Genomic DNA, 13,053 nt, shown 5'->3' with positions numbered 1-13,053 from the left:
CTGTTTCCGATTCTGTGTCTCCCTCTCTCTCTGCCCCTCCCCCGTTCATGCTCTGTCTCTCTCTGTCCCAAAAATAAATAAACGTTCAAAAAAAAAATTTAAAAAAAAAAAAAAAAAAAAGAAAACATTTCCATAAGATAGTTTTCACTTAAAAGTATGACAAGGAACTCTGATGATACAAATGTTATTACTCTTAATTAAGTTGCTGAGTTCCCTACATCTTGTATCCTGATCTTTTGCCTTTGTTTCTCTCTTCTTTTCAGCTTCATTATTTTCCATAATTTTATCTTCTATATCACTGATTTGCTGCTCTGCTTCATTCATCCTCACCATCATGGCATCCATTTGAGATTGCATCTTGGTTATAGCATTTTTAATTTCAGCCTGACTAGATTTTAGTTCTTTTATCTCTGCAGAAAAGGACTCTCTGGTGTCTTCTATGCTTTTTTCAACCCCAGTTAGAATTCATATAATCGTGGTTTTAAATTCTAGTTGAGACATCTTAATTATATCTGTGTTGATTAAATCCCTTGCCATCATTTCTTCCTGTTCTTTCTTTTGGGGTGAATTCCTCTGTCTTGTAATTTTGGAGGAAGAAAAAATAATGAAATAAAATAAAAATAAAAAAGAAAACAAACATTAAATAAAGGAAGCTAGATCCTCACTATGTTTTGGTTTGATAGTTAAGAGAAGCTTGATAGAAGAGAGAAAAAAGAGAAAAGAAAAAAAATTAAAAGAAATTAAAAATTAAAAAAATTAAATAATTAAATAGAATAAAATAAAAGAATAAAATTAAAAATTTGCTCTTTCTGTATTTAAGAAAAAAAAAGAAAATAAAAAAAACCAACATAAACAAAAACAGAAGCAAAGAAAATGAATAAACAAATGAACAAACAAAAAGAAACCCAAATGAAGCTCAATCCAGTTTCCCACAGAACTGAAACTCTGCAGCACAAAATGATCCATATACTAAGTGGGTGGAAGAGATCTGTGCTTGTCTTCTGGGGGAGAGACCTGCTGCTCTGCTTCTCAGGCTGATTTTTCCTAGTGGAGATGATACGATACTCTATGTGGAAAACCCAAAAGACCACCAAAAAATTGCTAGAATTGATCCATGAATTCAGCAAAGTCACAGTATATAAAATCAATGTCTAGAAATCTGTTGCATTTCTATATATACCAATAATGAAGCAGCAGAAAGAGAAATCGAGGAATTGATCCATTTATAACTGTACCAAAAACCATATGATACCTAGAAATAAACCTAACCAAAGAGGTAAACGATCTGTATGCTAAAAACTATAGAAAGCTTATGAAAGAAATTGAAGAAGACACAAAAAAATGGAAAAACATTTCATGCTCACGGATGGGAGGAAGAAACTTTTTTTTTTAATATTTACTTATTTATGGGGGGGAGGGGCACAGAGAGAGAGAGGGAGTGGATCTTAAGCAGGCTCCATGCTCAGCGCAGAGCCAGACACAGGGCTCAATCCCACGACTGTGAGATCATGACCTGAGCCGAAATCAAGAGTCGGACGCCTAACTGACTGAGCCATACAGGTAGGTGTCCCAAGAACAAACACTGTTAAAATGTCCATACCACCCAAAGCAATCTACACATTCAACGCAATCCCTATCAAAATAACACCATCATTCTTTATAGAGGTAGAAAAAAGTACTCTGAAATTTGTATGGAACCAGAAAAGACTTTGAATAGCCAAAGTAATGTTGAAAAAGAAAACCAAAGCTGGAAGCAATCACTATCCCGGACTTCAAGCTGTATTACAAAGCTGTAATCATCAAGATAGTATGGTACTGGCACAAGAACAAACACATAGATCAATGGAACAGAATAGAGAACTCAGAAATGGACCCACAACTATATGGCCAACTAATCTTTGACAAAGCAGGAAAGAACATCCAATGGAAAAAAGACAGTCTCTTCAGCAAATGGTTCTGGGAAAACTGGACAGCAACATGCAAAAGATTCATTTTTCTTACACTATACAATAAATTCAAAATGGATGAAAGACCTTAATGTAAGACAGGAAACCATCAAAATCCTAGAGGAGAACACAGGCAGCAACTTCTTTGACCTTGGTTGCAGCAACTTCTTACTAGACATGTCTTTGGAGGCAAGGGAGATAAAAGTAAAAATGAACTACTGGGACCTTATCAAGATAAAAGCTTCTGCACAGTGAAGGAAACAATCAACAAAACTAAAAGGCAACCAACAGAATGGGAGAAGATATTTGCAAATGACGTATCTGATAAAAGGTTAGTATCCAAAATCTATAGAGAACTTACCAAACTCAACACCCAAAAAACAAATAATCCAGTGAAAAAATGGAAAGACATGAATAGACACTTTTTCAAAGAAAACATCTAGCTGGCTAATAGACACATGAAAAGATGCTCAACATCACTCATCATCATGGAAATACAAAAAAAAAAAAAAAAAAACCACAATGAAATACTACATCTCACATGTCAGAATGGCTAAAATTAACAACTCAGGCAACAACAGATGTTGGTGAAGATGCAGAGAAAGGGGAACCCTTTGGCACTGTTGGTGGAAATGCAAACTGGTGCAACCACTCTGGAAAACAGTATGGAGGTTCCTCTAAAAGTTAAAAATAGAGCTACCCTATGACCCAACAATTGTACTACTATTTATCCAAAGGATACAAAAATGCTGATTTGAAGGGGCATATGCACCCCAATGTTTATAGCAGCGCTATTAACAATTGCCAAATTATGGAAAGAGCCCAAATGTCCATTGACTGATGAATGGAAAAAGATGTGGTATATGTATACAATGGAATATCCCTTGGTGATGAAAAAGAATGAAACCTTGCCATTTGCAACCACGTGGATGAACTAGAGTGTATGATGCTAAGTGACATAAGTTAGTCAGAGAAAGACAAATATCATATGATTTCACTCAAATGTGGGACTTAAGAAACAAAACAGATGAACATAGGGGAAGGGAAGGAAAAATAAAATAAGATAAAAACAGAGAGGCAAACCATAAGAGACTCTTAATATAGAGAACGAACAGGGTTGCTGGAGGGGAGGTGAGTGGGGGGATGGGCTTAAGTGGGTGATGGGCATTAAGGAGGGCATATCTTGGGATGACCATTGGGTGTTATATGTAAGTGATGAATAACTAAATTCTACCACTACTGCACTATATGTTAACTAGTGCTGATGAGGAAACTGGCCTTCTCATGCCCTTCAGGTGTGTTGTGTACATTAAAACAGTTTCTCCAGAAAGAAATTTGGCAAGGCATGTCAAAATCTAAAGTGTTTGTTTATTCTATGTAGAATAGTGTAAGAATAATCTCTCACAAAATGAAGAGACAAATACACAGGGAAAGATGACACAGGTGTTTACATAGTTTTATTTATAATATTGAGAAATTGGCAACAATCTATGTGTCAACCCATGGGGGATTGGTTAATGAGTTATGATATATCTATAACAAAGGAAATCAATTGGCTCTTTAAAATGATCATGTAGATCCATATTTATTGACATAGAAATATTTCCATGACATATTTTAAGAGAAAAAGCATGCTTTGAAAACAGTTGTATAAAATATAAGCCTATTAATGTAAATATACAGTTACATAGAATAAAGAAACATCCAGAAGAAAGAGATATCCAGAGCAGTCACCAAAATGCTAACAGGAATGATCCATGGGTGCTGGTGTGTATTGGAATATTTACTCCTTTTTTATATTTGTCCATATTGAATATATTCTGCATGAACATATGTCATTTAAATTTTTTTTTTTTTGATGTTTATTTTTGAGAGAGAGAGCACAAGCAGGGGAGTGGCAAAGAGAGGGAGGGAGACACAGAACCCAAAGCAGGCTCCAGGCTCCAAGCTGTCAGCATAGAGCCCAACACAGGTCTTGAACCCATGACTCCAGAGATAATGACCTGAGCCAAAGTCGGATGCTTAAACGACTGAGCCACCCATGTGTCCCTGAATATATGTCACTTAAAAAAGAATTGAAGATGTCATTTTGATTCTGCTTCTCCTTTCCCCTCCCTCCTTGTCTATCAATTGCCAAGTCTTTTTTCCCCTGCAGGACATTCCTGTTTACCTCTCTTCCCCTTTAACTCCCTTCTGAGCTTCAGATTCTTGTATCCAAATGCCTTCTACGTATCTCCACTTGGATGTCCCTCAGACACACAAGCTCAAGCTGCCCCAAACTGAGCATAGTAATTTCCCTCCAACCTGGTTCCATCCCAGTGCCCCCCTCTCACTCAGTAGCCCTACATCCCACCTATCCAGTTGTTCAGAACAGAAATATGGGATGCCATTCTTGACCTTAATCCTCCACTTCCAACCCAGTACCCTCCTGCAGACCTTACCCAAATACTTGGCGAACCACTTCTTTCCACCTCAATGGCCTCTACGCCTACCATTATTCCTTCATTCAACAAACATCTATTGATTACATCCTGGATACCAGGCACTGGGGTAAGAGCTGCCATACCATAAAGGTGAATAAGACATACAAGTTTCCTGTCCTCATGAATTGGGCCTTGTGCTCTAGAGAAAGTGTGGACAATAAACAAGTAAAGAAAACAATGACCTAACGTGGTAAATTCTATGAAGAAGCTAAACAGAATGTGTGATAAAGAATAACCAGCATGGGGAGAGGCTGTTACTCGTTAGACTGGTTGGCAAGGCCTCCCTGGGCCTGAGGACGGATCCAACCTGGTGCGCAGAGGGTTCTCTTCTTCCAGGGGGGCTCCTACCTCCACTCCTTTTCTCCCTTCAAACAGTGAGGGTGATCCAATGAAAAGCAAACTGATCACATTTGTTCCCCCGCTCAAAACACAAGTGGCTGCCCTTGTCATTAACACAGCTCCTGTGGCCCTTTCCAGCTTCTTTTCTTTCCACTGCCCCTGCATAGCCTCTGCTCCAGCCAAGCAGAACTTTTCTGTCCCCTGAATGCTTTTCCTCCACCTTTTTTTTTTTTTTTTTTTTTGCTTTTCAAACCCCCTTTGGGGATGCCCTGGACTCTGCTTCCTCCAAGAGCCTTTTGGGTTAGGCCTCTCCAGTGGGTCCACTGTCCACTGAACATTGTTACCCCATGGCATGGTCATCGGTGATTTATTCCTTGTCTTACTCCACCACTGAATACTCCCTGTCTGGTAACATCGCACACTCAATCAATACACAGTTGACTTTTGAACAATGCAGGGGTTAGGAGCACCAATCCCCCCACAGTCAAAAATCTGTGTAAAACTTTTGACTCCCTGGGACTTTACTACTAACAGCCTACTGTTGACTAGAAGCTTTAGCAATAACATAAATAGCTGATCAACACATATTCTGGATGTTATATGTATTGTATACTGTATTCTCACAAGAAAGTAAGGTAGAGAAAAACATGTTATTAAGAAAATCGTAAGGAAAAATGCATTTGGAGTACTGCACTGTAAATAACCTGTGTGTAAGTGGATCTGTGCAGTTCAATCCTGTGCTGTTAAAGGGCTAACTGTATTTGAAAACTGCCTCCCTCTTAGTGCCAGCCCTCATCATTTCTTACCCCAGCTGCTGCCTCCAAATTAGTTTCCCCACTTTCAACTCTTCACAAAAATCCATCTGTTAGAAAAATATCGCTAAAATGAGTGGCAAAACCAGAACAGTAAACTCAAACTACTGCTATCCCTGGGACGTATGTGAGCAGGAGCTAAGGATGTTAGGCTTGGAGAGCTGTGTTCAGTGATATGGAATCCATATCACTGGGCAAGGACAAAACTTCCATGGATGGAGCGGTAGGGAGGGGCTGTGTCTGGCCTACTCCAAGGTAGAGAACAGTGTTGAGGCAGAGATGGGTCCTCTGGGGAAATCAAAGCCTGCAAAGCAGGCCTCAGACAAGCAGAAAAGAGAACTGCCGAGTCCATGCTGTCTACTCTCTTGCACCCTAACTTTGAGGAGTCTCAGGAGCAAATAGGGTGTAGCTGGCTTCCTAGGCCACAGGGAGAAGGAGGATGGGGAATAGGGAGGGGGTGTTTGGCACAAAGAGGTACACAGGGAGCTGGGCAGACTAGAGTCCCAGATCATGAGGTTATATGTTTATTATTTATTCACTTATTTGTCCAATAAACATTTCCCGAGGCCCTGCCATTTGCCAGACTCTGTGCTTCGTTCTGGAAATAGAGTAGCCAGCAAAGCAGAACAAGGCGGGATTAAGGGACAAGCTCTGAGTTGCTCCCACGACAGAGTTAACAGGGGACCACACCTCCTGAGGGCAGTGGGCAAGGCAGCTATGACACCCTTAAGGGAGAGCAAACATCAGCCGCAGAAGTGACTGCCAGTCTTCTGCCCTTCCCAGCACGCAGACTTCTTCATCCATAACGCTCTGTGAACGATCTGATCTGGGTTTGAAACCAGCAAGTAAGTCATGGAGTTCCCTTATAGCTTCCCCATGTTAGAGAATAAATCTCCAATGCATAGCATGATACAAAACTTGCCATAACCCAGCTTTCTCTTCCTACAAGCCTTCATGAACCCTGGATTTCTGCCAGGGTCATAGTGAATATCCACTCTCACCCCCCACCTTTCTCCATGGTCATTTCCCACCCCCCCCCCCCCAAATTTTTTTCACCTCCAAGTAATTTGGTATTCCCATTTCCTGCATGGAGAATTCTCATTTCCTCTCATGGCCACATGGAATCTCACCCATCCCCCTGAGGCCCAGCTCAAAAGCCCAGCCACCCCCATCCGCCCAGTCAGCCTTGCCCACCCTCCCTACCAGAAGCAATTCCTCGCTTCCTAGAAATCCTACAAAACTTCACTTGAACAGTAATTTCTTTGGGGACAGTAATTTCTTCCTACCCTCTATGAGTTATTTTGTCCTTGTTATACTGGGATGTGAGTTCCCAGAGGAAAGGTCTACCTCTAACTGTATCCCCCGTATCCCAGGAGGAGCACAGTTCCTGCTATGTGATCATGGCCTAAGAATCATCTATAAATGAAAAATAGTAATGATGGGGTTTGAAATCACCATGGGAAACCTACAGGGGATAGCTAGCCTACAGATTCTCAAAGCTTGAGCATCAGCACCTCCTGGGAAATAGTCTGACTTGCAAAATGATGAGGCATTATCCCAGAGGTCAAGAATTAAAAACCCTGGGGGCAGAGTCCAACCATCTGCTTTTTACCTAGCTTTCAGAGTGATTCTGATGCTCGCTGCAGTTTGAGAACCATACAGTCAAGCCTGACGTACACCCAGCACCCTTCGGCTGTCCTCTTCCTTCACCTGGGCCCTGGGGCTTCTGTCGGGGAGCTGGAAGGAGAGAGGGGCAACCAATACTGAAAGCAGGGAATGGACAGGGATGAGTCGGATAAAGCTCATTCTGGAGGAGACGGAGTGGGGGAGGCGGGGTAAGGGAGGGGAAAATGAGGAGTAGGGGATGAGAAGGGAGAGGAGCGGGAGAGGGAGAGAGAAATGGAGAGGAGTTCGGCTCCCGTGGGGTGGGGTAGGGAGAGGCGACGCCACGAGCACCTTCCAGAAAGGTCATCCGTGCCGCGGCGGGGGACTCGGAGACCAGTCCGTGCGGCCACCCAGCCCCCGCGTGAGCCTAGGCACCCTGGCCCCGTGTCCCCCCGCCTGCGCCCGGCGCCCGGTACCTGCTTGTGCTGGGGAGGCGCCTCCGGCCCCGGCGCCGCCTCGCTCACCGCGGCCCCCGCGGCCCCCGCGGCCCCCGCGGCCATGCCTCCGCAGCGGCGGCTCCAGCGCCCCGCGGGCCGGGGAGGGTCTCCGGGAGGCCGCTGGGGGACGCCCTTTCCGGCGCGAGCGCCGGGTGCCATCTGAGCCTGCGGCGGCCCCGCCCCGGGCCGTGCGCCTCCCCTCCGCCCTGCGCCCGCGTCCCACCCTCCTCCTCGCTGAGGAGACCCTTTGGGGATCTTCCCCTCTGCAGACAAGCAGTGGTCGGCCATCGCGGCTCGTACAACATCCTGCGCCCGGCCCTGTGGGCTGGATAGGGGCCGGCGGTTTTATCACCAGGACGCAGGGCTGGAGGCCGGCTCGGAAGTAGGTAGGAAGAGATGTGGGGCGTACGGAGAGTGAGAAATGGAGGTGAGAGAGGGAGCGAGGGGTCGTTTTCTCCTCCGCCCCTTTCCTCAGAAGCCTTCATCCGAAGGCGGGAGTTCAGGTGGCTGTCCAAATCCTGGGAGACCAGGAGCCAGCTACACCCTATGTGTTCCCGAGACTCCTCAACCTCTGTTGCATCTCCAGTGGCGTTCCTGTCCCAGGGCCCATAGCCCCTTCTTTCCTCTTAGCTGCAGTTTTAATAATAAGGACAGGTCCCTGGTGAAGTCACACCTAGCACCTCCAAAGATGATGGCGGGGGCGGGGGGGCGGGAAGAGAGAAGATGAAGCCTCTAGGCCGGGGTGCACTTCCCCCTGGGAAATCATTCCCAGCTTGCCTTTGTCCCCCCCCCCCCCCCCCCCCCCTTCAGGGGTGTTCTCCTTGACCTCAGCAGTAGGCCTGAGCCTGCACTTACGGCCCAGAAAAGGCTGGAACATTTGGGGAAGCTTTTAGGAATGCATTGGTGTTAATGGAGGGCAATAGACAAAAAGGGAACAGGTAAGTAGGCAGTCTGACTTACAAAATATGGCTTACTCCATTCCAGTTTGTGATGGCTCATAGTTTTAAACACCTACACGGAGGTACCCGTGGAGGCTGCTGGACACATCTCTGCCATGGTGGCCCTGCCACCTAGCAGAGTGTAGACACAAACATGCAGGACAATTAGTTGTGTTTCCTGTTCCAAGTACTGTGCTCTGTGGTAACGCATTCAGTTTTCACAACAAGGTCACAAGGTGGGTGGTGTTATTATCTCCATTTTACATGAGAACATTGAAACATGAGAGGTGCAGAAGTTGGCCCAAGTTCCAAAACTAGTAGGTTAGGTACAGTGGGAATTTGCCTTTTGGATTCAAGGGTGGATAGGAGGGCTCAACTATGATTCAGGACCTGGGGACCAGTCAGAAATCTATTGCTATAGTTCCAGTGAAAGACAGCAATGGCCTTGGTGGTGTGTGTGAGTGTGTGTCGGGGTGGGATGGAAAGGAGATGGAGAGATGTGGATGGAACCAGGGGATTTAGTTAACAGAATCTATAAGACTTACTGATCCTCTAGGATCCTGCCTGGCATTTGGGCAGAGGGTGCTGAGAATGGGAATACTCAAAGAGCAGGAGATTTCTGGGTATAAAGATAATGAGTTCATTTAGACATGTTGCCTTCCTGCCTAGCTCTTGGCCTGTCTTCATGTGGCAAAGGCCATTTTTCTCTCCAGTCCAGGATGTCCTCGAATTCATCTGGATTCCTCTAAGTCAGCCATCTGCCCTCCCCAAGCCCCTGTAAAAGGTCCAGATGGAAATAGAATTTCCCTATCCTATAAACTCTGGCCCATTATCATTACCTAAGTTTTGGCTCCCTGATATGAGATTCTCTTCCTTGGTTGATTGACACCAGAAATGTCTACATATTTCGCTGGAGACACAGGTAAGCACAAAGGGAATTCTCTTCCTTCTGATTTCAGCTCAACAGCCATCAGAGACTAAAAGTCAAAAAGTTCATTTCTTCTCCACTGGTGGTAATGGACTTACTCTACTCCACTCTATCATGCCTGGTTCCTTTAGTAACCCATTTCCAGATATAGGACCAATATCTTGTTTCCCAGAAAGGTAACCACTGCTTTCTGGAATGGTGCACCTAACCAAAGTTAATTACTTTGCAACTCTGTTTTCCAAAGCAAATGCTTGGCAACTGACTCTCATAAATCCTGGAATAGACGAACAGCATTCCTGTCGCTTAGTGCTAATCTCTTCAGCATATGAGCCGTAGTTCGCACATCCTTCTGTCATCTCTTGACCTAGAGCCCTGAGGTGATTGTAATGATGTCCTGAAGAAAATAAGCTGATGTCATAAAGGTGTTTCAAAAACAAGGTGGATTCAAGAAGAGTTAGAAAATTAGGTATGGTGTCTGGTGCAGGAATAGAGAAATAGACCCATGGAACAGAATAGAGAGCCCCCAAATAGACACATGCGTTTACAGGAAGCTCCTTTTATGACAGGAGTTGACAAATCAGCAGGGAAAGGATGGACAATTAGTAATTAGCTTGCTATTCCAAGACAGGTGGTTTAAAAAGCAAAAGTTAAGAAGACAATTAAAAAAAATATCTTTGTCACCCCAAGGTGGTAAAAATATATTAAACAAAACTCAGAAACAACAAATCATAAAGGAAAAGGTTAGTCAATTAGTCTATGTTAAAATTTTTTAATTTCTGTACAATCAAAAGTTGACATTAAAAAGCAGCAAGCCATGGACTGAGGGAATGTATTTGCATATATCTAGCTGTCAAAGAATTAGTGCTCAGGAAAAGATAGAACTGTTAGAAATTAATTTTTAAAAAGTGTAAATCAATAGAATGTGGGCAAGGAGTGCAAACCAATTTTAAGAAATAACATTATGAGATGTTTTTGTAACTTTAAGGGAATTAATATTTACATTTATGTATATGTGAGTTAATCTAAAATGCATACTTCACAGGAACGCCTTGTATATTTTAAATTACTTATTGCAAAGTGGCTGCCTTCAGCCTTCCTACCCACTTTCTGACCAGCACTCATTGATTTTTTCCCTTTCTGCTGTCCTTCCCTGGACAACTGAACTGCCCTAGGCTGATGGTGCCACCTAATGGTTAGATCTTACAGAAGTCTGCTCTATTGTCTTACAAAGGGGTCTTTTTCAAGGAACTTTCTTTTTTGATTTTCTCCTTTCCTCTTTTCTCATGTCTTTTTTCATATTTACAGATAAAAATATATAGTTGATCCTTAGCCTCCCAGCTAGAATGAGTGATCTCAAATGTCTGTAACCAGGTGTGGTACTGGTCACATGGGGTAGGGTGGTAGAGGGAGACAGTCCGAACAACTGTGGGGCCTCCCTGCCATGAAGGAGGTGGCAGTCTTACAGTCAGTCTAACCGGGGGTAGGATGTCAAATTCAAACCATCCAGGCGATGGGAGTATCTGAGAGAGTTTGATCTCAGAAATCAGTGTGAAAGAGGCACCAAAACTCTCCACTTCTGTGATCCCTGGGGTCGGGGCAGACTGGGTCATAAATGGGGGTAATCGTTTCTAAAAGGAGAGGGACACTGAAGCTAGGTCCTACCTTGGTTGCTGAAATGGCTGCATAGAGACACTCCGGCTAACTCTTTTTCAGTCACCCCCACCAGCTAACCCCTCTTGGGTGCTAGGTTGGCCTTCAGGTGCAGACACTAGCCTCTTAGAATTGGTAGAAATCTTGCAAGCTAGTCTGATTCCCAATTGCTAGGGTTCCTGACTACAGCCCCAGTTGCCCTGGCCTCTCGGCCTTCCTGGATAGACCTTTTCATCCTTTAATTAAATCTTCCTTTGCTTAAACACTACCCCTCAAGATAAATGAAAGAGCCTCAACATTATTGCTTATCTCATTCTTTAATTATTAGTATTCTAATATTATTGACCACTATTCTTTTTTTTGGCTGAAATGTACAGAGTCTAGCTATATTATGATTATGTGGAGTTTTGTGAGCTGGCTTGGGCCCGCATCACCATTTATAACATCGCTTCTTTGGGAAAGTGCATTCTGCCTTTCAAACTACGGCCTTCCAAATGCACATTTGGAACACAATCCGTGTGTGAGCTGGGAGCCCTGTTCCCAATGTCTGTTGGCCCAGGGCAGCCCCACAACCAAACGACATGTGGTTTAAGGTTCCTGTCACAGCCAGTTCATTTAAGTAATGTTAGCTGGAGCTTAATTCAGATTCTCAGGTTTCTGGTTCATTCGGAATAGGGGGGGCAGCAGAGTCACAGTGTTCAGACAACAGCTTGTGTGGGGCTCCCCGCTCTCTATAGAGGCATGGCACATTCCTGCTTTTCCGTGGTTTACCCTGTAGGTTTTAGGACTGAGCCTCTTCTGAAGGCAAGCTTTTTAGTTCTGTTGAACAATTGATCTTAAAAAGAAGAACTCCTTTTAAAAACCAACTAGGCTTTCAAGCTCAGAAGTTCAGCTAGGGTCATTCTCATTTATTGAGTTCAGGGGCCCTCTCAGTAGGAGGGAAAACCACATTTAAATCCTTGATGGGGCTCCTTGCCTTCCCCTCTCCTTGTTTTCCTTTCCCGGTGCCTGCTTTCAGAAGTCTCATCTTTAGTAAGTTAGAAGCCAGACAGTCGGGCCAGGCAAACCCGTCTCCACTGTCCTAACTGTAAAAGGAGTTAACATTTATCAAACACCCACAGTGTGCCAGACACGGGGCTGAGCATGTTATGTATCTGATATCATTTAATCCTCAGAATGAGCCCCAGTGACAGGTGTTACTGCCCGCATTTTACAGGTGAAGACATTTAAGTTAAAGAAATGAATTGCTTTATCTAAGAACGTATAGCAGCAACCACTGCTCCGTTGGCTCCCTGACCCCTGGGTTGTGTGGGAGGCCACTGCTTGGGGGGTAGGGGAGCAGGGCAGAAAACTTGGTTCTAGAGTGGAAGCTGTATTTGTCATCTCCAGGTGCGACCAGGGCCTTGCCTTCCCAATTCCTACACCTCAGGTTAATTGCCAAGATCACATTGCACCTCTGTTCTGCAAAAGTCACATTCTCACAGCAGAAAAATACTAATGTTCCTCTTTTCCCTTGACTTCAGATATTTGTCCTACTTGGGGGCTTGAAACAGATCAGTTATAGAAGCAATAACAAGTAGACACAGATTTGTTTTGCTGGAGTATAAAGCCTTCCAGTGAGTATAAACCCTCCTGGCCTTACACTCCCATTTCCAGTGATTGTGCTTGTGCCCCAGGCCTCTTCCTGGCTTATGGAGGGAGAGTGAGGACAGGAGTTAGCCCATTACCTGCAGACATCCATTGGTCCAGGAAGAAGGGGCTGCTGTCACTGTGGCCACAGACTTTTGCCATCTACCCATAACAGGACCATTGAGATCTCTGTACGTTGATTTGGATACAAACTTAAAATGCAAAA

The 13,053-nt window shown here is 44.1% G+C and overlaps 1 protein-coding gene across 4 annotated transcripts in view; it reads right to left on the bottom strand.

Annotated features, from left to right (window-relative positions):
• Positions 1-7,985, bottom strand: part of RNF175 (ring finger protein 175) — a 49,143-nt gene extending 41,158 nt beyond the window's left edge. For 2 of the 4 annotated variants that reach the window (XM_045465225.1, XM_045465232.1), the window contains exon 1: positions 7,662-7,985. In XM_045465225.1, coding sequence (XP_045321181.1) covers positions 7,662-7,970 — 309 coding nt within the window. In that variant the 5' untranslated portion in view covers positions 7,971-7,985. Of the gene's footprint in view, positions 1-7,192; positions 7,318-7,661 lie in introns of all 4 variants that reach the window. The other 2 variants (XM_045465252.1, XM_045465241.1) reach the window with 2 other exon arrangements.
• Positions 7,986-13,053: the final 5,068 nt, after the last annotated feature.

This window comes from Leopardus geoffroyi, chromosome B1, assembly GCF_018350155.1.
Source record: "Leopardus geoffroyi isolate Oge1 chromosome B1, O.geoffroyi_Oge1_pat1.0, whole genome shotgun sequence".
NCBI lineage: Eukaryota > Metazoa > Chordata > Mammalia > Carnivora > Felidae > Leopardus > Leopardus geoffroyi.
The sequence above is the reverse complement of the archived record's forward strand: the minus strand, read 5'-3'. Positions and strand labels throughout refer to the sequence as shown.